Source organism: Eschscholzia californica, unplaced genomic scaffold (assembly GCF_041429995.1).
Source record: "Eschscholzia californica isolate CP2 unplaced genomic scaffold, dmEscCali1.0.p SCAF_6, whole genome shotgun sequence".
NCBI classification, from domain to species: domain Eukaryota; kingdom Viridiplantae; phylum Streptophyta; class Magnoliopsida; order Ranunculales; family Papaveraceae; genus Eschscholzia; species Eschscholzia californica.
Window position 1 is genome coordinate 25,170,205 of NW_028238483.1, and position 26,013 is coordinate 25,196,217.

At 35.9% G+C, this 26,013-nt stretch overlaps 2 protein-coding genes across 8 annotated transcripts; one reads left to right on the plus strand and one right to left on the minus strand.

Annotated features, from left to right (window-relative positions):
• Window positions 1–561: 561 nt before the first annotated feature.
• Window positions 562–6,461, minus strand: LOC147532843 (phototropic-responsive NPH3 family protein NPY4-like). Of its 7 annotated transcripts, none has more exons than XM_086650835.1 (5): window positions 6,217–6,461; window positions 4,442–4,536; window positions 3,961–4,030; window positions 2,283–3,449; window positions 562–1,359 (listed from the first exon to the last, which is right to left on the minus strand). In XM_086650835.1, exons 1-5 carry the CDS (start codon window positions 6,289–6,291, stop codon window positions 781–783), a joined length of 1,986 nt encoding a protein of 661 aa, XP_086506961.1. In that variant the 5' UTR covers window positions 6,292–6,461; the 3' UTR covers window positions 562–780. The 7 variants fall into 7 exon arrangements, with proteins under 7 accessions (XP_086506961.1, XP_086506960.1, XP_086506956.1 ...); XM_086650834.1 differs by having other exon boundaries at window positions 5,825–6,392; XM_086650830.1 differs by having other exon boundaries at window positions 4,442–5,111; window positions 5,825–6,392.
• Window positions 6,462–23,702: 17,241 nt separating this feature from the next.
• Window positions 23,703–25,101, plus strand: LOC147532844 (LOB domain-containing protein 37-like). Its single transcript, XM_086650836.1, has 2 exons — window positions 23,703–24,220; window positions 24,312–25,101. The coding sequence occupies exons 1-2, from the start codon at window positions 24,037–24,039 to the stop codon at window positions 24,773–24,775; spliced, it is 648 nt and encodes a 215-aa protein (XP_086506962.1). The 5' UTR covers window positions 23,703–24,036; the 3' UTR covers window positions 24,776–25,101.
• Window positions 25,102–26,013: the final 912 nt, after the last annotated feature.

A 26,013-nucleotide genomic window follows, 5' to 3' on the forward strand; every position in this document is an offset into this window, starting at 1 on the left:
CAAGGCTCAATTGAATTTCTCTTTCCTACATGTCAATATTGAGATCCTCAATTCAAAAGACATCTCTAATGCAACACTCTAAAAACTTAAAAATAACTTAGGTGTTATTTCCTAAATGGACATATTTACTTTTAATATTGAATGGCCAGAGATCCTCAAAAGAAATCTCAAATATTGAGTTTCTTCTTGAGATATCTCAACATTAAATGATGCCACATCATTTTAAGATCGAAATTGAGTGTTGCATTGGAGAGAGTTTTTTTGTAAAAAACTCAAAAAGTCCTAGGTGACACTTTGAGTTTTTCAATTTGAGTGTTGCATTCGAGATGCTCTAACTCCACATCATCTTAAGATTTAGAGATCAGAGTCTCCCATTAGAGATGCTCTCAGTGAAGTTAAGTGTACATTTGGCTGTGAAGTAGTCATTAAAATGCTAGAATTGCTTTGAAGCCTACTCAAATTATTGATAGTACAATCTCTACTTTGGAATTGAGAGTATTAAGATTTCAAAGCACAACTGATAAAACTATGTCGAAATGGTGATACCGTAAAACGAGTGAGTGACCAAGAAAGGAAATCAATTAGACTATAATAGCTTCTTGCAAATATTTGCCTCTGTTTCTTCTAAGTTTCACCATTTGAACTTCTTCAATTACATGTTAACAGAGTTTAAGAGTCCTAAGTCAAGCTTATTATTGAGAGAATTAGAGAGAAATAGAAGCTAGCTTAACTAGCCACCCACTTCTCTCTACTCTCTCCATCTCTCTCTCTCTCTCTTTCCTAAGAAACTGAAAACCTCCTGTTTCTGGAGGGTGATGATGATTTGGGTTCTTCTTTTGTAGCAGATCCTGAACTCCCAGATGTATTAGTGTTGCTATATTCATCATGTCCTTTGTTTGACCATAACTTAGTAAACATCTTCTTCGTCGGGACCGATCCTTGAACCTTAACAGTACCAACCTTTTCAAGGCTTTTCCTATCTTTCTCATCATTTTTCAAACTTTTTTTAGCTCCAAAGACAAGTGAATCTAGCTCCCCTTTAAGAACCTTGAGCTCTGCAACTGTTGGAACTGAATCTAAGTCTTCCTCTGTGTTGGTAGTTGCAGTTCTTGAGCTTCCATGTGAACCTCTATTTTCCACTCGAAGTAGTTTACAAAGATTTTCATGGAGATTAGTTTTTGGGGCACCATCTGAAGACTTGGAATCTCTGATTTGTTCGAAGAAAAGAACCTGAACAACAACTCTCATGGGTAGTCGTTCATTTTGCATTGCATGGATCCTCGCTTCCTCGGAGAGCTTTCTGCAGTCCATCAGCCTGCATATCTTCTTCCTCTCGCTCTTGCTCGTCAATGGATGCTCCTGTACCAGAACAGGATTGGTTTAAGAATGTCTAGTTATGCAAGTCCTAAAACAAAAGGAAAAATGCAGCATTGATGCTTCCTAGTATTTGAATGGCAAATGCTTGAGAATTCGAGGCCAACAATGTAATTGGTATAGGATAATCCAACATTGGCTGTGGAAGCAGCAGATGGTCAATTTGTAAGTGTCGAGGAAAGCCTCACCTCTTGAGCTAGGTTTGGGGTGAGGCCGAAGACCGCCCAACAATGGCATCAGAGCCCACAACATTAAAAGTATCATCAAAGTAGTCTATCACAGTTAAAAACCGAGTAGTAAGGGGGAGATAGTCGTTAAGATTCTCTCACATTGGTGGCTGTGGAAGGGGCAGGTGGTTGGCTTATAAGTTTGAGGGAAAGCCTAACTTCTTGAGCTACCTTATATGGCGAGAGAGGCCCAAGACCACCCAACAATTGCTAGACTCATCCAAGTATGATATGAGAAACAATTCATGCCAACAACCCTTGGTAGGAGTGGTAAGAGGTTTAGGCTTCCACGTTAAAGATCAAGGGTTCGAGGTTAAAGATCAAGGGTTCGAGGTACGGTGACAATTCAAAAAAAGAGAAACAGTTCATGCTTCTTTTCTCTTTCTTTATCAATTAGTACACGCCAAGCTAAAGATTCTCATGTTGGTTGTCGGGAAGAGCAATTGAAGATTTGAAGTCGATAAACTATAAACGAACGAAGTATTCTTACTAAAAAATAACAACCTAATTGTGTTCTGCAAGGCTATAAAGGAGATATCTAGGGATGCTTATCACTGTTCAGAAGATAATTTGCAACATACTGAAGTATAATGACAACATCGGCATGACTAATTGCAAGATCAAATTGCAGTTTTAAGGTTCGAACGATTGAAACAGAACACCAGAAGTTCAGACACTTACTTTGAGATACATGTCGACGGCACGGTAAAGTTTGTCATGAACTGGCCTGGGGAAACCTGATACCAATCGAGCAAGATCAGTAAACTTCGATAAAGGAAGATTTCGGTCTTTCGAAATTTCAATAAGATAACCATCAACTAGTTTTGCTACTATAAGCTTTGATGTATCAGGAATAAATTTCGGGCTTCTAATCTCCTGGAATTCATCTTCACTCATTAGTCCTTGTTCTTGCATCAAAAACTCCTCCACTATGCTCTGTATTATATCGACATCATACAAAGTAATTTCAGCAGCTGGGGCAGGAAGAAGAAGATCACTAACCGAAGCCTCTTCAAGTTGTCGACCAATTCTCCGAACTAACCCTCTCTTCGTCTTCTCTCCCGAATCAAGTAAGACTGCAGCTTTCAACAGCTTCAATAAAAAACTGCAAGGGACACTACCACTTTTTACCGGCATCAACCAGACGATTGTCTCCACTAACGATTTGTACTTCGGAAAACTAACACCCTTGGTGGAACTCTTACTGAAACTCGGCATCCTTTTCAGTGCATAAGCTTTTAAGGCTTCGCCAATTATGTCACTTGATACTCTACCCTTGGTTTTAATTTTCTCTATTACTCTCTTGAAAAACTCAAGCTCGAGCTCACATATGTCTTCAACCCACCAGTCCTTTGGTACTTTCTGTCGTTCTTTCTTGACACCATCCTGTTCCGGTTGAATCCCATTTTCTACTGGAGGTTTCTTCCGTTTATAAGTGTAGGACCAATCTACTTTGGAAGGATCAGTGGAAGCAATAGAAGCTATTGACCCGATGCAACGGTTCAAAAGCTTCAAATCCTCAGGCAAGTTTTTAAGACACTTTGTAGTTTGAAGAACGATAATCGAGTCTTTCCAGCTCCGAAGGAGGCTAGAATTGAGGAAGACATCAATCTTATATACAAGATTTCCTTTCTCAATAGTTTCATGCATTTCCAAATACTCAGCAGCACAGCGAACTGCAACTACATTGTAAGCATTAAGAGTAACTTTCATCCCGTAAGAGAATTTCACACATATTTCAAAGGCAGGAGATCCACCGGGAATATCCGGTATGAGGATTTCTTCATTCTCATTGTTTCTTGTTGCTACTAATTTCTGTAAGCTGCCACTCTTAGACAAAAGCGGAAACTACAAAACAAATATGTAAGTAGCTAGTTAGGATTACCATGAGAATTGTTATTGTTAGAGGACATATTAACCAATATTGAGACTAAACTTGTCTCGGTCAATTTCCGATATAAACATCGAGTTACAGATTGCTTTTATGACAGAAAAAGTACTTCTTTTATGTTTTATTCCTTTCGAAGTATTTTGAAAAAGAAAAACAATGAAGTGTCTTCTTTTTTTCGTTTGCACCTGATTTCAAACATATTAAAAGAAGTGGTTCAGAGACAGGGTCTATTTTGGAGCTCGTCGTGAAAAACAGAAGTTAGAATACTAAAAATTTCTCCCATCGAGTTACTAAACTTGGGAATTCCTTAAGCACATCAAAACCAACAGTGTCCGATACTTTCCAGTGACAGAAGTTTTGTGATATCAAAACCTAATTGAGCAGAAAATTTTGTACTAGTTTATTGCGAAACAAGGAAACCCAACATAAGAAGTTGTATGTAAAAATGGGGTTATAAACCAGGCATACCTTGTGCAGATAAAATTTCACAGTGTCTACTTTAATAATGATGTCATTTGCTAGTTCCGTAGCTACATATCTGCAAAAAAGATCCACTATTTTCGGTTAAATACAGGAAAATCTTGATTTATACATCTATTGACAAGAAAAATCATATACTAATAGAACACGGGATTCTTCTACTAAACGGCTAATGAAGATGTTAGACTAAGGATAATATAGAAAGATTCTGACATCCAAAAGTAACATCATTCCTAAGATAAGTCTAAATACTAAATCGAACCAGTTCTAGTAGTTTAGAGCTATAAATGAATAAAACACATTTAGATTTGATACGAAAATACCCATTAGCAACCCAAAGATAGGATAGAACCTTCAAAGTGCAGTAACCCAATAGACTAAGAAACAACATAAGTTTCATACATTCTAAAGATATAATGAACAGCTAAAGAAGAATACTTCGACAAAAACAAAATCCAAAGGAAATCACCTGACATTATTTCTATCAGTCTGAAATGAATCAGGTTTTGATCCAAGTTTCATAAACTTCATCTTGCAAAATGAAAAGATCTGTTTCTTCTTTCTCTAATCACAACACAACATCCAATATCAATACCACCACCACCATATTAGCTCGCCGAAGAACCACACATACCCATACAGAAATAACTTAAAACAAATCAAAACCAGTTTTATGGGTACAAACTAATTGTTAATGTGAGTTGAAGTGGAATAAGAATGGGATCAAAGGGGAAGATATATAGTATATTATAAGATCGAATCTTTCGAAACAATCGATGAAGGAGAGTATTAGTTTAATGGGATTTCAAGAATAGCAGTAAATAGTGTGTGGGTCTGAAATATTTTTTTTCTCATTAAAGATAGACTTCTCTTAAATGCTAAGGTACTCAAGAGATAGATTGTTTCCTCGGTCGATGGCAATGCTCACAGACCTCGGGCGTCCATGATCAGCCCCAGAGACATTTAGAACACTAAATTAATCCAATTTCAGAGATACCACCACCAGAAGCTGACACAAACTTAGTTTTTAAAACAATTTTTTTCCCTTCTTTTATCTATTTTGAAAAGGTTTAATAAGTTCAAGTTCCTATAAACCCTAGAATCAAAACTCCTTCATTTCTAATTTAATTATCTTTCACCTGCAATAGAAAACAATATTGGGGTTAGAGTTGATAATAGAAATCATAATAATGATGTAACAAAAATAAGAAGAAAATACCACTTAGGGAAAAACAAAACAAGTGAATGAAAAAAGAAGAAGAAGAAAATCAAACTTGGGTCAAGCAGAATCAACTTAAAAATTGCAGCCATTGAACTAGACAATCTCCAAGAAATACTGTCTATAACATTTTTTTTCATACACAAAATAACCATAACAATGAGCTAGGGCAAAAAACTAGCCTAAAAGTACTAGATTATTTCTTATACTTCATAAGAAAAACAACAAACTAATCAAACCCATTTAGAGAACAAGATTAATAATAATAAATCATCTAGAAATGAACCAAAATCCCTAAAAGAAAACAACCCAAAATTGATTTCAAATCAACAATTATATTTAAAATTAACCAAATTTTTGTAAAAAAAATTTGTAAAAAAACCCACCTCAAATTACCCAAAACCCATGCTAGAAAAATGAGTTTCATAACAATGAAGAATAAATAATATGAACTATAAACCCATAAAAAAAATACTGAAATAACCTTACAAACTTGTTCTTGGGAGTGGAAGTAAAAATCTAGAGTCTTGTTGTTGATATGTTAATAGTGAGTGACAGTCTATTTGTTCCTCTAAATGCAAAGAAAGGGTTTTATGAAACAAAAGTTATTGCCCATAATAATAACAACCGTACCTCATTGATTCATGATCATTATTTTGTCCTGACAAACCACCTTCCCCCCTCTCTGCAAACCATTAATCCTTATAAACAATAATTATTAAACCCAACCCACCCATTTTATTGAAGATTGTTTTTTTTTTTTTTTTTTTTACTTTTTCATCAATTTAATCCAACCCAACAATCAAACATAAAAGAAAAAGCAAATCTGAGAATGTTTCAAGGTCTGGTTAGAATCACCAGCACCATCCCCCACAACAAATAACAAAACCTAGGTCCACCACCACTAGTACTAGTCCCCTGTTCTGTCACTTTTTTTTTTTTTTTGTAGTTTCTCTTCTTTTTTGTAGATATGGAGAATTCAATCTTTTTAGAAACAAGAAAACAAAACAAACAGAAAAGTCCACCTTTTTCTTTATTTCTTTAATTACTTCATTTCTCTTCTTTATAGTTAAAGACAGAGAGTGAAGTGTTTCATTCATCAACCAGCCCACTACTTCCTCTCTCTCATTCTAATGTTATGCACGCCAAGCTGACATCTAAACTATACTTGCTCCCCATAACGTCGACCTTCTTCTCAGTTATCACAAATACCCATTACTATTCTATGTATAAGTTTAATTACCACACTTTTTTGGCATAAATGGTATCCAATGTTAATGAAATACTATGGGGTGTTTTCTATTTGGATTTTTGGTCTAATCCACATTTTTTTTTTGTTGAAACGGTTTAATCCACTTGGGCGCACACATGTTGAAATGCGAAATCATGAATGACATTCCACAATGGTGTTTGGTATGTCAAAATGCACAGGAAGATTACTATTCATCTTTTCCTGAACACAAAGGTTATGAGTTTGCAATTCACTTCTTTTAGAATCATCAATTAAATAATCTACGGACACTGCACCAAACCAAACAAAACAGTAAGGTTACGATTATGAAGAGTTTACATAACAAAGTTGTTTTTGTAATCCCATTCCAATCCAAACATAGCTAATATTGAGGATTCCCTTTTTTGGAGGACATGGTGGGTAGGTGATGTAGATTGTTGCGGAAGCGTAAAAGTAATGGAATCCACCATTGTTAATAAACTAAACTAACGAAAGAAAACTGATAAAATAACGATAAACAATAAACTTGATTGATAATAAACTTGGTTGATAATATTCTCTGATCTGAATAACAAGGACAGACCTGACTTCCTTTTATAGGAACTTAGAAACTTCTAGATAGACTCAAATTAGGATTCCTAAATATCAAAGATACTCAAATATAGAAACTTCTAAACCTAGACTTAGTAGGAAATACTAAAACATGGAAACTCCTAAACTCTAACCCTAATGGACTCGGCCATGAGGCCCTCTAACTAGTTCGGCCGTGAGGCCCATCTTGATGGTCTCCATCATACTCCCCGACCGAGAACGAACTTGCCCTCAAGTGAGACTCAACAATGCAATCCTTAATTCCCACTTCGAGCGAACGGTGCATTGGGGTCAAAGGACACCCACTTGGACGAAATCATTAGCTTCAATCTCATAGTGCAAAGAATCTTGCAAAAATAAATGTAGGAAAGAAACTTCCAACAAATTGCAACATCTCCCGTCATCTTTTAATTTGATGAAGAAGACCACAAACACCACATAATATTTTATGGAAAAATCAACCTTGAATTTCTTCACTTGAACGATCTTCCCGCGTTCATCTTCGTGTTGCTTATAAACCAAACTCGAATATGGCTTAATCAAATCTAAACTAGAATGAACTGACCTTTTCAAGCTAAAAGAGGATACTTCACTTTGTTCTTCTTGTTCCTCCGTCATTGAGAAAATTTTATTTTTTTTGTCAAGAACTTCTTCAATACCATCGAACATGGTGACCGAAGTAACATTCGAGAACTGTCTACTGGATTCAATCTTTGTCTCCACATATGAAAAATATTCATCTAAAGGAAGAAAAACATACCTAAAGATGCTTTTCAATGTAGTCCAATCGTCGACGAATTTTTTTCCTTGATCAATGAGTCTCCATTGCATCTCGTTGAATTTTTCATAGACTCTTTTAGACAAGTGTTGTTAGATGACAAAAACCTTATCTTCGTCATGGACTTCTTGGTTTATAAACCAATCTTCCATCTGTTGAATCAAAAAATCTATATGATATTGATAATCAAACATAGGAATTTTGGAATCGACATTAATTTTGTTTTGATCTTTTCGATCAACATAGAGTTGTTGTGCATCTCTTAAAGGATCCCAACCTAAACGCGGAAGATTATTCCAACATTCAAGATGAGAAGTATTTAAAAAAAAGTTATCTGTTCCCAGATTCTTAAAGCTCTGAATACCAGCTGATGTAGATTGTTGCGGAAGCGTAAAAGTAATGGAATCCACCATTGTTAATAAACTAAACTAACGAAATAAAACTGATAAAATAACGATAAACAATAAACTTGATTGATAATAAACTTGGTTGATAATATTCTCTGATCTGAATAACAAGGACATACCTGACTTCCTTTTATAGGAACTTAGAAACTTCTAGATAGACTCAAATTAGGATTCCTAAATATCAAAGATACTCAAATATAGAAACTTCTAAACCTAGACTTAGTAGGAAATACTAAAATATGGAAACTCCTAAACTCTAACCCTAATGGACTCGGCCATGAGGCCCTCTAACTAGTTCGGCCGTGAGGCCCATCTTGATGGTCTCCATCAGTAGGGATACCCAACTATTGGGATCATATTTACAACATCATACTTGCATTGTAACTCTTTATCCGTTCGCAAACAATTTGATAAGATTAAATCAGAATTAGCTATTGCAAATAGGGTACTTGCATTTCAAACCAGTATTGACATTTGTGTAAAAGAATTATTGTAAACACACTTGGATTACGTTCTTCACTCGAAGCCCGTCTGAAGCATTCTCGGTGTTTGAAACATAACCTATTGAGAGTCGATTTTCTTCAAATATTAGAGTGCACAGATCTAATCTGGTGGTGGATATATATCCCATGAGTTTCATGGTTTACTTGAGAGAAAGAGAATTGTTTCATAAGGTATATTCCTTTTTTTTTTTTTGATGAAGAATAAGGTATATTCCTTGGAATCCAAGAACGATGCTAATCTCTTCATATTCTTATTTTACCTTTTGATTTTAATTTACCATAAAATATTAGTAATGAAACGATGACACGTTAGCAAGAGTCAGACGATCAACTATGGGGCCGTTTGTATATCACGAATGAACATGTGTTTGTCAACGTAGGTTTAGACCGTGGCAAGGAAATCGTACTAGAGATTGAGATTCTATTAGATATCTTGGAAAAAGATAGAATAAAAGCAATGAGAAAAACCAAGTACTAAAATATTGTATTGTAATTTGTATCGTCATACAATGAATGATTCCACATGAAGTTCATACTTCAAGGCAGCCTTTTAAAAGTAAATAGAGGATAGAAAAAACCAAGTACTAATATTGTATTGGGTAGGCATGTATTGATTCTACATGAATCTCATATTTTTGGTGATGATGAATTATCTCCTTTAAACCCTAAAAAAGTCTTTGTCCCAAAGTCTTGGAATCATAAGCTTGTTCTTTTATTTTGCTCTAGTTTATTGCTCTCCAGTACTCAATTCTTTTTTTGATATGCTTTTCAGAGAGTAACTAATGAATCTCTTAGTTCTTGTAGTATAATTTCCACATAGAAAACTTTTCTGATAATCTTCTAATTTTCAGTAGGGGTGGAAGATGAAATTTCATATGAAAAATGTCATTTAGTCCGCAGGATTTGCTCGATAGTCAGGTTTGAAACTTTGACCAAATCTAGACCCTTCAGAGATGAATATCACAACCGCCACATGAGAACTTTCTTTTATTAAAATCTTTTGTAACTCTAGCATTTCCCTAACTTCTAAATGCAAAAGACATAAAATTAGTTTATGAAAAATTAAAAAAGAGTACGTAAATAAATTTAGTAAACTCTTGAAAAAGGGTAATAGAAAAGTATTTTGGTTGAATGATAACACAGGTCTCTTTAACTACAAAAGGGAGATGTGCTGTTTAGACCCCCTTTCATATAATTGACTTGCTGCTTAGACTCATTTTTTGCAGTGTTCCATTTTGGACTCCCTTTTTCAGAATAAAAACTAAATATAACAGTTTAAAAATAAATAGGAGATGAAAATATTATTTTACCCTCTACGTAATCTCATCCAACCTAAGTAGTTAACTCACGAGTTAACTAAACCCAAGTAGTAACCCCGCGAGCTAACCCGGTAGCTTCTTCCTCTTCTTCTTCTTCAATTGGGAGATTGGATGCGACTTAGGATTGAGAAAGATTCAGTTCTCCCATGTCGATAGTTTAGGGTTTCTCTTTCAGATCTAACATATTTTGTCAGTTCTTATGTTTGATTGTTGTTCTTGATTTCTAAGTAAGGAATTTATCAGAAGAGAGAGAAAAATCCTGATGAGGAAGCAAACCCAACGTTTTCATTTCACCCTGCCACCATTTCTTACACGTTTTCATAACTAGTTTCTAGTTCCGATCTCGTCAAGTTTTGGTGGTCCAAATGTATTGAGTTCGTTGTGTGCGTGATTTGGAAAGAGAGTTTGAGGGTTTTTCATAGGAATTTGTGAACTGATTTTATCCCCATTCATTCACAAAGCCTATTAATGCCACTACATCTTTAGAAGTTTCGATTGTTATTCTTCTGAGTTTGAAGTTAATTAATTTGTGAACTGATTTTATCCCCGTTTATTGGCACTTGCCATGAGACAAACATACATTCCCTCTCTAACTTTTATTCATGAAACTTCAAAAAAAAAACTTTTATTCATAATCTTGTTTTAGTAGTTAAATATATATTGAGTTTGATTGAGGTGCCAACGAAGAATTCAGATTTAAAAAACACCATCTTTCTGGACTGAATTGACTTATTACCTCTTGTTGACATTTTTGTAACCAAGTAAGAAGATGAAAGATGAGTTCAATAGAAGAAGAATCCGGGTTGAGTCGGTTCAAACATGTCCCAACAGTCATCTTGAGTTAAATAAATTTTGGGGGGGGGGGGGGGGGGGGGGGGGGGGGGGTTCAAATTAAGTTCAATATTGATTGTATAAGGATAAAGTCGGATTTTTTTTAAAATATAACTTTAGAGACGGAATATTCCCTTGTGATTCCGTGAAAAGAGAGTCCAAACTCCAAAGTGCAACACTGAAAAAAGAGAATCCAAAAAACAAGTCAATTATACAAAAGGGGGTCCAAACAGAAAAACCTCCCACTACAAAATTAGAGTTGGAATCTTACCGTCTAAAGGTGGCTTCATTATTTGTCACCTAGTTTGCATCACCGAAGACAGAACCCAACCGTCTCATCTTCTGGGGATTTGGTATTTCCTCTACCTCATTGGACGATACGCATCCTGACACTTCTGTTTTTTTCTCGTCTGTTTCTAGCATTTTCTAGCTAATTACTCACCTGTTTCTGCTCGTGCTCCCATCTGAACCCGTTCGGAATGGAACTGGCCTGCTTACTTAACTAATTACATTCTTGTGCGACATCATTTGGTCTTCTGACTCTTTATCCACTGGTCGACAATTTTAGCCCCTCTTAGAGGGCTTTTCCCACTTTTATTTTAACTACAGATGAATCCACGTTTTATAAGACTGCTTCTACTTCTCCCACCTGGTGGGTGCCCATGGCACAGAAGTTTGCAGTCCTACAGACAAATAATACTTAGACTTTGACTTCTCTGGCTTTGGACAAGAAACCGATTGATTACAAATCATTTCAGAAAAAATTATAGCACAGATGGTTCTATCGAACGCCAGCTGCAAAGGATTATACCCAATCAAAAGGCATCAAATATCAGTACACTTTTGCTCCCGTTGCTAAGTTAATTACAGTGTGTGCTTTTCTCTTCCTTGTTTTGACTAGGTTGGACTTTACATCAATAAGTTGCTAATAATACTTTCGTTAAAGAAACTTGGATGAAGAGCTATATATGACTATCCCTCCTGGTTTTGACAAATCAAGAGAACATCGAGTTTGTTGGTTAAACAAATCGTTATACATAATGAAATAGGCTTCTCGATACCAAATTTTCATTTGACTTACTGGATGAAGGTTTTACTAAGTCCACTTCTGATTATTCCCTTCTCAACATTCTTAGGTTCGACGCCAATTTACGTTCTTGTCTATGTTGACGATATCGTCACCACAAGCAATGGTGATATTGAAATACACTATCTTCGGCGATGTCTCGAAAAACGTTTCTGTAAATAATATCGGGCATCTCCAATACTTTCTTGGCCTTAAGGTTTTTTGGTCTCCTAAGGGCATATTTCTCTGACAACGATTATATACCTTAGACATTCTTCAGAATTTTGGTATACTCGGTTCAAAACCATGTATCTCTCCTCTAGAATAACGTCTAAAATTGTTACCGACGGATGGTTCTCCACTAGATGATCTAACGTCTTTCCGTCGCCTCATTGGTCAACTTGTTTATATGACTGTTACACGTCTTGATATAGGTATCTCTGTTATTTATCTAAGTCATTTCATGGAGCATCCTCGCTTAAATCATATGGATGCAGCAATATGGGTACTACGTTATCCAAAAGGACTCTCGATCATGGGATCATTCTTTATTCTTCTAGTTCTCCGATTATGTCAAGTTTTACTGACTCTGACTGGGCCAATTGTCCCATTACTGTCATTCCACCATTGGGTATTTTACCATGCTTTGTGTGAGTCCGTTGTTTTGGCGTTCCAAGAAACACCCGACTATAACCTGGTCTTTTGTCGAGGCAGAATATTGTATCATTGTTTTCTTATTGCAGGGCTTCATTGGTTGCAATACTTGGTTCTCGATCTATGAGTTGACATTCGAGGACCTTTTAAGGTGTCCTGAGACAATCAGGCAACTTCACATGTTGGTGCCAATACAGTTTTCCGTTCATGAACTAAACATATTGAATTGATTGTCACTTCGTTCATGAGAAACTTGCTTCAAGTTTTATTCAAACTTGCCATCTCAAGTATGATGATCAAGTAGCTAACCTTTTCACCAAACCGCTTGACTCTGACTAGTTTCACTTGTGGCTATCGAAGTTGAGCTTGCTCATATTTCTTCCTCTGCTCTAACTTGCGGAGGGTTTCTAATTAGAAGGGGGCAGAGTCTATGGGCACCCTCCACCAACCGGTTCAAAGAGAAAGAAGAGACAGAGAGAATTTTTTGTTTCCTAAACTCTTGTGTTTCTATTTTATTGTGTTTCTCGTATTTGTAATCTCTTGTAAACCCTAATTTAAATTATTATATATACTCATGAAAAAGTTTAATAAAGCTACTTTTGATTTGTATTATTGGTTCTTCTTTGTCTCTCTATTATTCCTATTGCATTTGCAGGCTCACAGCCTTTTAAAAGTAAATAAGAAAAGCTAAGGAGTAATGTAGTGTTGTGCAGCCATGTAATGATTCTGTATGAATTTCATATTTTTTTATGATGATATTGTATGATTGCCTTTACCCTAAAAATGTTTTTGGTCCAAAGTCTTGGAATCCAGTTTGTTTTATTACTTTTCTCTTGTTTAAGCTTTTTTTTTTTTCTTTTTTGTTGATATAGTTTAAGATCTTCAGTCAATTCTTCTTTTGATATGCTTTTTAGAAAGTAAGTAATGAGTACAAAGTTATGATGAATCTCTTGGTTCTTAAAATTTAATTTCCACATAGAAAACAATTCACATAGTCTTTGAACTTTCAATTGGACGGTGAAAAATGTGAGATGAAATTTCATGGTGATAAATTTCATTTAGTCCGCTGGATTTGCTAGATAGATCTATTTCATAGTTGGCTTCAAAATGAAAGAGGCGTAATAATTAGTTAGTGAAATTTGAAATGAGTAATTAAGATTTTGTACACACTTCCGAAATTGCAGTTAAAAAGTATTGGCCAGCGCTTTGGGGAAAGCTAAATAGTTTCCGGGGTGTGAAATTTTAAAGGGAATATGTAAAATTTTAGAAATTTTCCGGGGAAATAAATTTTAAGGGGAAATAAAAAAAAACACTCCACCTCACCTCACTCTCTCTCCACCTCACCTCTCTCTCTCTCCACCTCACCTCTCTCTCACCACCTCACCTCTCTCTCTTCTCCGACAAGATCGCCGGCCGGAAAATATTCCGGCCGGCGCCCATTAAAAAAAAATAAAAAAATTTCACTCTCTTTCCCTCCTCTCTCTCTCTCTCTAACAATTTTTTTTTTTTTTTTTTTTTTTTTTTTTTTTTTTTTTTTCCTTCTCTCTCTCTCTAGAACAAATCTAGAGAGAGAGAAGATCTGTTGAAGGTCCCGAACAGGACCTTCAACAGATCGGTTGAAGGTCCGTTCGGGACCTTCATCAGATATGTTGAAGGTCCCGAACGGACCTTCAACAGATCTGTTGAAGGTCCTGTTCGGGACCTTCAACAGATCTGGTTGAAGGTCCCGAACAGGACCTTCAACAGATCAGGTTGAAGGTCCCGAACGGGCCTTCAACAGATCTGTTGAAGGTCCTGTTCGGGACCTTCAACAGATCTCTCTCTCTCTCTCTAGAAATTGTTCTAGAGAGAGAGAGAAGAAAAAAAAAAAAAAAAAAAAAAAAAAATTTGTTAGAGAGAGAGAGAGGAGGAAAGAGAGTGAAATTTTTTTATTTTTTTTAATGGTGGCCGGCCGGAATATTTTCCGGCCGCCGATCTTGTCGAAGAAGAGAGAGAGTGGTGGGGAGAGAGAAGATGAGGTGGAGAAAGAGAAGTGAGGTGGAGAGAGAGGGAGCTGAGGTGGAGAAGTTATTTTGCTTTCCCCTAAATAAAATTGTCAAACAAAATTGATCAATTTTTGACCAAGTCTTTACACCCCGGAAACTATTTTGCTTTCCCCAAAGCGTTGGCCAAAGTATTTTGTAAAAGATTAGAGCATCTCCAATGCAACACTCAATCTTAGAAACTCTGAGTGCCACCTAGGATTTTTAGAGTTTTTTTTTAAAACTCCTCTCCAATGCAACGCTCTATTTGGATCTCTAAGATGACATGTCGAGGGTGGAATAGAGATATCTCAAGAGGATACTCTATTTCCAGAGTGTCCTCTTGAGATATCTTTAATTGTCCAATTCATCAATATTTGATTTTTAACCAATAGAAATCGAGTCTTCTATATTTTCTAAAATAACTAATTATTTATTGACAAAAATAACTATGCCACATAAGTAAATAAGATAAGTTTAAGAGTTTTGCATTGGGGACAAAAAAAAAAAAAAAATTGAGTCTCTATTAAGGCCACCTAGAAGTGAGAATCTCAATTGGAACACTACACATGGGATGAATAGAGATTTTTATGAGTTTTGCATTAGAGATGCTCTAAGTTGAACTCACTTTGGTGGAATGGTAATATATGTGTCGATGTGGTTTGAGAAACTAGGGTTGAAATCTTCTCCTTCCCCCGTAGCCAAAAACAGGAGGAAGCGCCTTCAGAACTCTCCATTAGGAATGAGTTTGAAGGAAGGAGAAGAGAATGGGAAATGTTAAATGCACTTATCATTTTTTGTTATCTACACTCATCAAATGTATTTTTTGCTCAAGTTAAAAGGAGAGGTAGGTGTATATAACAAAAAGAGAAATGTTATATACACTTACCATTTTTACCTGCCACACTCGCATCTCCTTTTTGTTTTTTTGCTTAAAACCAGAATTACATTCATAAGTGAATTGATCCACATCATTACATGGTATTCGATTGTTAATTCCTCTAAGAACTAAATGAGAGTTACATAAGTAAAGTTCTGCGAAGTAAAGTTTTTCGCAGAACTTTCGAACGTAAAGTGCCCCATGAAGGGAAAGGAATAAGAAGACACAACTAAAAAGAAAAAACCCTAAAGGTTGAACAAAGAAAAAGATCTTCGAGATCGAGAATGAAAAGACCCTAAAGGTCGACAAAGTTATTGTACAAAGATTAAAGGTGCCCCAAGCCGAGAGAACCACCGCCGCCATTAACGGGAAAGTGTCGCCGCCACTGAAGAGCCGTCGTCATTACGAGAAAAACCATCGTCACTACCGCAAACCACCATGATCCAAACCACAAAACCATCAATATAGCATACCACAAAAACAGACTTCCACCATCCCCATTGAAACCCACCACCATATCATACCACAAAACCACTGGAAAACCACCAAGAACCCTAACTCAAGCCACCACCATCTCTTTTATTCAATGCACCACCACCACAAAACCAGCAACTCAAACCATCACTATCACTTTCGTTCAATCCCCGCTACCACCATACCACGCCAAGCAGACCACCCTTCCTTCCGTTCAATCCTTCGCCACCATCATAAACCATAAATCTAACCACCACCTCATCAAGAACACAACGACTACCACACCGACCTGGGACCCAAGAACCTATTTATGGAGGGATAACAAACTACTAATGAAAGGTAAAAGGGTTCCAGCGAAGGGTCCTGGAGGGATAACAAACTACTAAAGAAAGGTAAAAGGGTTCCAGCGAAGGAGGACCCTTCGCCGGAAAAAAAAACTCAGATCTGTGAGAGAGAGAGAGAGAGAGAGAGAGAGAGAGAGAGAGAGAGAGAGAGGAAATGGGTCCTTTGACTTCAACAAAAGTTACCTTAGATGTGAGTGTATATAACACAAACGGTGAGTGCATTTAAAATTTCCCTAAACAAAAACAGTGTGTATATAAGGCTGAAAACCTAAGAGTGCTAGGCCCACGAAAGAACTTCCATACCTGACAAAAGTCTATTGGCACTCCTAATTTATTAGACCCAAGTCACCCAACTCTATGTGGCTTAGTAAGAGCAACTCCAAGGGCTTTTTCTACATAATGGTAAAAAAGTTACTCTTGCAGAAACATTTAAATGTTATGAGTTGCCAACTCTCTATTAGTTTACCAATTTTTTTCTCCTATTTCAGCACTCGATGATCTTTATGACCTAATTATATATCAACCATGCTAAACGGCCTCAAAAGAGTACATGCCAAAAGCCGACGTAGCGGATCCAATGGACGGGCCATTTCTCTCTCCACACGAATGTCCAATGGGAACCCGCCTCATTGGCTTTTGGTCTGCGGTAGGCCCGCTATTTGTGCCGCTTGGCGTCTGTCGTTATCTATTCCATAAATTTTCCCGAAATAGAGAACTGTTAAATACATTTGCCATTTTTGTTATATGCACTGACATCTATTTTTTTTTTTTTTTTTGATGAAGGACACTGACATCTATTCTAATTTGAACAAAAAATACTTTTGATGGGAGTGCATATAGCAGTAATGGTGAGTGCATTTAAAATGACCTCTACTCTCTTTTCTAAATTTTTCTTTTAAATCCTACTTTTTGTATCAATCAGTAAACCATGTGTTATTCCTCAAGACAAGGGCGAAGGTTAGAGACAAATAGATCTCGTAATTACTTTTACAATTTCCTCAAGACTTGTAATTAACTATAAAAAACATCACCTTGTTTTAGCCATAAATTCTTAACCAGCCATATTGAAGCTTCTTATCTTAATTGTTACATTAGAGGTAGACAAAAAATTACTAGTTTTTTCGCGTAAAATTGAAGAAAATCTAACATTTGAATTAATATTTTAACTATGAAATTGGTTTATGGTACGTTGCAACAAAACTTGAGTTTTAAAGTTTTGTATTGGAGAACTTAACCAAATTGATTATATGACTAAATATGAGACACTCTAGACTTAACAACAAGACTATTTGAGATACTATATTTAAGTTTGCATTAGAGATGGTCTAAAGTGATACTTGTGTACATAATTAATAGTAAACTATTCGTTCACAATCTTTTAGGAAAGCCACAAAAGCTAATTTGGACTGCATTTTTCGGCAATTAGGGATTTTCTTTGAACATTGTAACTTTAAAACAAGGTGGAATTAATTTATAATGGACCAATTTAGATTTCTTCCTTTTTTTTTTTTGATGAAGGATTTAGATTTCTTCTTAGATGGTCTCAAATCATTGATCTTAATAAACCCAGGAAAACAAAAGACATTTTTCTTAAAAATAGAGTAGATGTTTGATGTTACACAACCCTATTCCACCTACTAGTTCTTTCAACAAAATAAAATAAAATATTCCACCTACTAGTTCACAGGGACATCCTTTATGAAATTATCGTTTACAACTAGATATGCAATTCGTTCCTTTTAATAGATAAGGACAATACATCATCAATGATAAGCAAAAGTATAAATTGGTCCACATTGTGAGGCTACTATAAAATTACTTTTTCCTCCATAAATTTTGGGACCTCTCTTTTTTTTTTTTTTTTTTTTTTTGATGAAGATTTTGGGACCTCTCTTATTTGTCCATTTGATCATTTTTGGATTACTAGTGCTATTGATATTGCAACAACTAATAGGCGCTTTTCACTAGTCCTCGAACCAAATATATTAGTTTTTCTTGGATATCCCAGTACCAGACTTTTCTCGGAGCTCATGTTTTGAATTTTTATTCCATCTAAATCTTGGCAACTCCAGCCTCATCAACAAGGTTGCCCGCCACTTAATTGTCGATTGTTTACATCTTCTTTTGACACATTTAGAAAGACGGCTAGCAAGACATAAAAGGCCAATGAGTGCACATATGTTGAAGATTTAGAACAAGAAACCGCAATTGTGAAAAATATTTAAGAATTGTATCTTTTTAGAGATGATGGTGAAGATGGAAATATATTTGGATAGAGTTATGAAATTTTAGATGGCCTAATTGCCACCGAAAAACAACTAGTTAGATAGCTAAACTTAACAGTGTATTGTCCAAAATATAAAATATCGAGACTATTTCAGAACTACTTCAAATTTTAACATAATGTAAAAACACTTGAGTATCAACAATAATCTTTCAACAAAAAAAATATCAACAATAATATGCACCCTCCTCAACCACCTCAGTCGTTTAAATGGAATTTTATTTGGTCTATTCCTACTATCCCAAGAATGCAACTTTTTATCTGGAAAATTTGCACTAAAGCACTCCCAGTCAGGGAGTGAAGCGGTAAGTAAATAGATAACAATCTTGCATGCCCGAATTGCACGGATACAGAAACCATAAAACATGCACTTTTACATTGATCATTAGCGAAAAATATTAGGTTTTATTTTAATATACTTTCGTCTAACATTACTTCGTTAATCGATTGGATTTTTTCATGGCAGGATCAGAATGAAAACAGTTATACATCTAACAATATTTATTTCGCTACTATCCTATGGCATATATGGAAAACTCGATGTGATCATTGTTTTCAGCATACAATCAATAACACTAGTGCAGTTATAAAATTGATTTTGGCTTTTTCTAAAACCAGCAAAGCTATAATACAACGGGCTTCCAGTCGGGTGGAAAAATGGCAACCCCCGATGTCACCTTACTTGAAAATTAATGTTGATGCATCTTTTACAAATATTAACTCTAATGTCGATACCAGACTTTTAGTTCACAATGATCATTCAAAATTCATGGAAGCAAAGGTAACATCGACTCGAGCTAGAAACAGTGAAGAAAGTGAGACAGTTGCTATTCTCTAGGCGCTTACCTGGGCAGAGGAAAACCAACACAACACAATAATTGATCAAAGCTATAATATCAACCTCATCAAGCACCTGAAAAACCCAAGACATAAAATTCAATGGCAATCGATGATCCACATTATAAGAATCAAAGAAATCAGGAACCGTCTTGAAAGCGTCAAATTCAGCGATGCCAAGAGAATGCTAAATATCCAGGCAAACAAACTAGCTAAATGGACCCGCAAGAAGAATAGATCTAAGATTTGGACTAATGTACCGTACTTTTTAGTTACTACGTATTGTAATGGTACTTCGGTTACTTAATAATATTTCACAGTTCAACAAAAAAAACATAAATACGGAGAAATTGCACTACGGAAAGACATAAAAACAACCAATGATTTAATTCATATATCTAATATGCGAAATAACAAGAAGTGAAAGCCCTCTACTTGTAGAGTTATGCTAGACTATATCAAACTCATAAATAGAAAATATTCCTTTGATACCTATTACCTAATATGGTTGCATCCTAAAGTGAAACAACAGAGACCCTGATTAGGTTGCCTGCCCCATACCACAAGATGGTCCCCCATCATGTCATCACTACGTTTTGTGAAAAGATTAATATATATATATATATAATGGAAGCACTTAATAGAGTAGATGAAGTCTACATAGACTTAAGACTTCAAGGTCTCTTAAGATGGCCTTGAGAGTTCTTTCTATGTCTTTTAGGGGAGTGTCAACTATATGAGTGTATTGAGGAGAGGGACAATTATGTATGATTTTGATAAATATGTAAAAAAAAATGCTAGGAATAACAACACATGCTTTCAACCAAAAAAAACATACGGTAGTCAGTACATGCAGCGTCCCAAGCCATAACAGTTATTGATATTGTTCCAGTTTTTTATAGCAGTCTCGTGTGCAACAGACGGGATTTTGATCTTTGGAAAGATTTCAAAGCTCAACCAAAAAGCCATGATAGTTTTTAAGCTAGAGTACGCATCTATAGCTCGGGCAACTCCTAATGTTATCCCAAATGATGTGAGACTATTACATCTCCATCCTTGGAGATGAGCGTCCTCGTTGTAAAGTCTTAAGCCTTAGCAGATTATCAATATTCTGCAGTTTTAGACCCAAACCCTTACACTACGAGTATGGAGTTTTGTTCTTGACGAAAGTTTCACAAGTCCACTTAAAAATTTCGACTCTTACTAAATTTGAGCGCACGTTTATAGCTCATGCTCATAACTTTCTCATCCCAAACAGCGCAGGCCTATTACACTTTATAACCTTAAGAAGAAAATGTTTGTGGTTTATGGGGATGAAGGACTCCAAAGTAGGCGTATGGCAAAATCGAGAATTGGGAGAAATATGAATTCCTTGGTTAGTTTTTGGTGGAGAAAAACCATCCCAACCAAATTAAATTGATGATTTGTTGGCTAAACTAAACCAAGTCAAGTAGGTTTGGTCTGTTGTCGTCGACTTATTTGAAAACTGACCAAAGGGAACCAACTTACAGTACCAGCCCTGACTTTCGGGGGGCCCTAGGCGAACGTATCGACGGGGACCCCTACACAGTAAATCGAAAAAATATACAATTTGACATTTTTTATAAAATTTATAGTAGTTATTAAATTTATGCATGTAATAAATACTACTTAAACACCGCTCTTCTTGCATTTTTCAATGCAAAATCACTAATCGGATTTGTGTAGTCAATATTCCCAGCTAATTCATGTTCAATAGATAACAAAGCTAATACATTTACTCTTTCTTGAGAGATGGTAGATCGCAAGTAAGACTTGATTAACTTCAACCGTGAAAAACTTCTCTCAACAGAAGCCACAGAGTAACCGGAATGGTCAAAAGAATTCTATAAGCGATTCACGCATTCGGACATCCTTCCATCAATTTCAAATATTCTAACACTTCAATTGGTCTTTTAACATTGTCTGGCAAAACCCTCTTTAAAACTTTCTGTTCAGAATGCAAATCATCTTCATCAATGTCGACGTGTTGTTCATCCTTATGAAAGCTTTCTAAATTGGTGACCTTTAAACTCTCATTATCTAACTTCTTTAAATCAATTAAAAACAAAAAATGTTTGGCATATACTTGAAATTGTTCAAACATAAATTTAATATATGAAATAGATTGATCAACAATATGCAAAAAGTAGTTGACTTGAAATGATTCTTCAGGTATAAATGTGTGATAAACCCTTGTGGAGATTCTAGAAAATGAAATAGAAATGTGAGATTGAAGAGAAATTAGGGAAAAAACTAAATTATAAAAATATATATTTAATTGAAGATTTAATGTGCCTTTTAGACTTGCATGAGTAGTTAATTAAATGTTATGACTTTTTTTCTTTTAAACCTAATTTCAGTGTAAGTTATAGGAGTCGAACCCTTGACCTTAGGTTTCAAGGATCAACTACTCTACCAACTCTACTACCCAAACAAATTTGACACATAAGTGCATAATATAATAATATAACAACACTATCAATATATATAATGTTTTATAAATTGGAGGCCTCTAAATTTGGGGGTCCTAGGCGACCGTCTGGATCGTCTAGGCCGAGGGCCGGCCCTGTCGTCTTATATTATGTAAGATTGTGATAAAATAAGTTGGTAAGAAGTAAAATTGTCACGTGATTGTGTATAGGATGACATCTATTTGTTGTGTCAATCATCACTTTATATGGTGGTTGGACACTCACTCTGGATAAGGGAAGTACTAAGTTCGATTCTCGTGGAAGTGAAAATCCATAATTTATAAAACTGGAGTATAAATAAGGTAGATGTAGGAATAAATGGGTTCTCATGCCCCATAAGATGACCTTAAGGGTCTTTATATGGTCCTTAAAACCCAAAATGTCTTTCTTTATTATTGGCTACAAAAGCATTGGTACATCGATAAATGTGATAAGCACGATAATTGCTGAATTATTACTGGCCAAAAGTCCGACGAAATTAAATGGTCTAAAAACCAGACGAAATTAAATGGTCTAAAACCCATAAAAACTAGTTAATTTATACTCAAGTTCAATATTTTAGATTTACACTTCTATGAGATCGAACCTGGGACCTCCGCATTGCGGATAGATGCACTTATCAATTGGGCTAATTCAACTCACGATGCAATATATTCATGATGTATCAGTGTCATATGATGATGTAATGACTCGTAAGTCCATATAAAAAAATTATCTATTCTATGTCGAAAGATTTAAACATGCAATTTGACCATGCTTATATGGATTCTACATGAAATTAATTTAAATCAAATTATGTAATAAATGTAATATTTTGGAATTGCTTATATGGCTCAACAACGCTAAATCAAGCAAACGCGGACCCAATCGAACCAAATGAACTGCCACTTAGTTACTTTGACTTTAGTTGAATAAGAAATAGTAACTAAGGTATGCCACTCCTATTGGTTAGTTTGGCGAGTGAAGACTCTATATTCGACAAGATTAAACTTAGTGTTGTAGGTTGTAAGTCAATAATCAAATGGTAAAGATCAGAATTTTTCAGGACAAATTTGTGTTGTTTATATAGGCTTGCACGATAGTGGAGAATCGCGACGATTCTTTTTTATCATAGCGGATATGATCGTATCTCGAGATAAGACAAGCAGATATTTGGTGCTATTTGGTCTTCCGCGTACCCGACATTTTTCTCGGGGGCAGAGCTCGACGTGTCGAGCATACTATTGCAGACCTCCTGTTTCTAGTGCTCAGGTTTAAAGAGCTGACTCGGATCCATCGTTTTGATTACTTTCAAGTCATGAATGAACTTAAGGTGCTTAGGAGAAATTGATGCTGACCTCCCCTGTTAGGGCTCAAGTGACAGGGTTCATTTGGTCCACTTGTATTTTGGTTTCGTCAGAATCTCGATTATGCATACTCAGAGATCCAACACGTGCCGCCCAAGTCAATCGGTTGACTTCTTGACTAGTTAAGGTTGATCAATATTAATTCGACTCGGCAAAATTTGATTTTGAGATCAAAATCCAAACCACTCAAAGTCTTCTTCCCTAAACTAGACCATTCGTAAACTAGATGAATATGGTTTCAAAGGAGTTTTTTCTATGATGGGGGGGAAAGTGAGAGGATGAAGAGATATAGAGGAGTTGAATACGAAGACATAGATGGTCATTTTGACGGGTTGGTCATACTTAGGGTCCAAAATAAAATTAGATCTAAAACGATAGTACGGAAGGGGCACTTAAATAAAATGAAAGGTCACTTTGTAAGTAAATATCCACGTTAAAAAACCAACAGCAAATGAACAACCAACCTTTCGTGGAAACACGGAGCCGTTCCTGCCCAGGACTTTGGAACCCAATCTTCTTAACTCAAACCACTTTAACCATGGTTAAGTTTATTTCCATCACATCCAATTCCAACCTACCTCTATATCTAGCTACTCTCCTTCCCAACTTCTTCTTCAAGAATTCTCTGCAATTTCTCTTTCTCTCTCTAATCTCTATTACTACTAGTCTACTACTACACTTTCTCTCTCTAAAAACCTAAGAGATTTCTTTGATCTTCTGTCAATTTGTTTCTTTTATGATCTTTAAAAGATTGATCTCAAATTAAGGAGAAGAAGAAGAAGAAGAAATGAGTTGTAATGGATGTAGAGTACTTAGAAAAGGATGTAGTGAAAATTGCATTCTTAGAGGTTGTTTAGAATGGATTGAAACCCCTGAATCTCAAGGTCATGCTACTGTTTTTGTAGCCAAATTCTTCGGTCGTGCCGGTCTTATGTCTTTCATTTCTTCTGTTCCTCTAAATCACAGACCTGGTAACCCTAATTAATTATAATGATTTCTGTCAATTTCTAATGAGATCTGATATTCTGATCTGATAAGAATGTTTTAATTTGTTGTTTTCAGCTCTGTTTCAATCTTTACTATTTGAAGCTTGTGGACGAACTGTAAACCCTATTAATGGAGCTGTAGGTCTTCTTTGGACTGGTAATTGGCAATTATGTCAAAAAGCTGTGGAAACTGTTCTAAGAGGAGGTACTCTTAAACCTATTAATGGAGTTTTATTAACAGGTCAATCTTCTTCGGATGATGTTTCAAATTCTCAATCACTGATTTGTACGGACATGATTAATGATCCGTATTCAAGATCAATTAGAAAGAGGAAAGGATTTAATAATCAAGGTAGAAATGATCTTGATCTTTGTTTGACGACAAGTTCAGGTACTGATATTATTATGAATCGGTCGGATAAACGACGATTAGGTTCACCTTCGATGAATTCAGAAGAATCGGTTACTACTACTATTGACAGTGGAGGAGATCATCAAGGACAAATTAAAGAACAAAAACTTCTTCATCTGTTTCTGTAAAAGTTTTAGAGAGAGAGAAAGTTTAGATCCAGAAATAGAAGCTCTTAAAAATTACTGAGAATCGAAGTTCTCTGATTATAGCTTCTTCTTAGTTTCTTGATTATGATTTAATTTTTCTCCTTTTTAATCCAGTTAGATTGAAATCTGGTGAGAGATTTTGTTTTCAAAAAGGTCCGGGGAAGGATTTCCGTTTTACCGAACGGGAAAATGAATTCTACCGGGGAAAACCTTTCTTTTGGATGTTGTAAAATTTTCGATTATTGGAAAATTTTTTATTTTTTGGGTGTAATAGGAGCCGTTGATTAATGATATGTTATTATAATGAACGGTGAGAGATGCAAGGATGGGAAAGGAGGTGGTATTTACGTGATGAATTCCGAAGGGAAAATGTTTTCATTCTTTTTTGTGTTAGAAATGGACAAAGTGGGGTGCCTATTCCATAAAGAAAAGGGTTATTTCCCTAATGGCCCCCTACTTTGTGACCAGCTTCCCGCCTGACCCCCTACTTTGTGACCAGCTTCCCGCCTGGCCCCCTACTTTACGAGAAATACCCATATGGCCCCCTAAAACTGTTAACTTTAACTTTCCGTCACTCTCTCTCCTCCATCTCTTTTTCTCTCTCTGCCATGTCACGCCACCTCATCTATTAGGCCACCTCATCACCTTCTCCGGCAGAGGTCGCCGGCCGGCCAAACTTCCGGCCGGCGACCTTCAAACTAAAAAAAAAAAAAAAAAACTTTTTTTTTATCTCTCTCCTCTCTCTCTCTCTAAGAACTCCGGCGAAGGAACCCTTCGCCGGAGTTCTTAGAGAGAGAGAGAGAGGAGAGAAAAAAAAAAAAAAAAAAATTTAATTTGAAGGTCGCCGGCCGGAAATTTGGCCGGCCGGCGACCTTGTCGGAGAAGGTGATGAGGTGGCCTAATAGATGAGGTGGCGTGACATGGCAGAGAGAGAAAAAGAGATGGAGGAGAGAGAGTGACGGAAAGTTAAAGTTAACGGTTTTAGGGGGCCATATGGGTATTTCTCGTAAAGTAGGGGGCCAGGCGGGAAGCTGGTCACAAAGTAGGGGGCCAGAAATAACCCTAAAGAAAACAATCTCCACTTGATTTAAAAAGCTGAACTTACACAAAAAAGTATAATCTTTAAAGAGTGGGGCAAAAGGTAAAAACTTAAACAAATCAGGCTTAAATAAAAAGTCTCGAAATTTCAGGGTTCTTTAAGAGCATGCCCAACGTTGGGG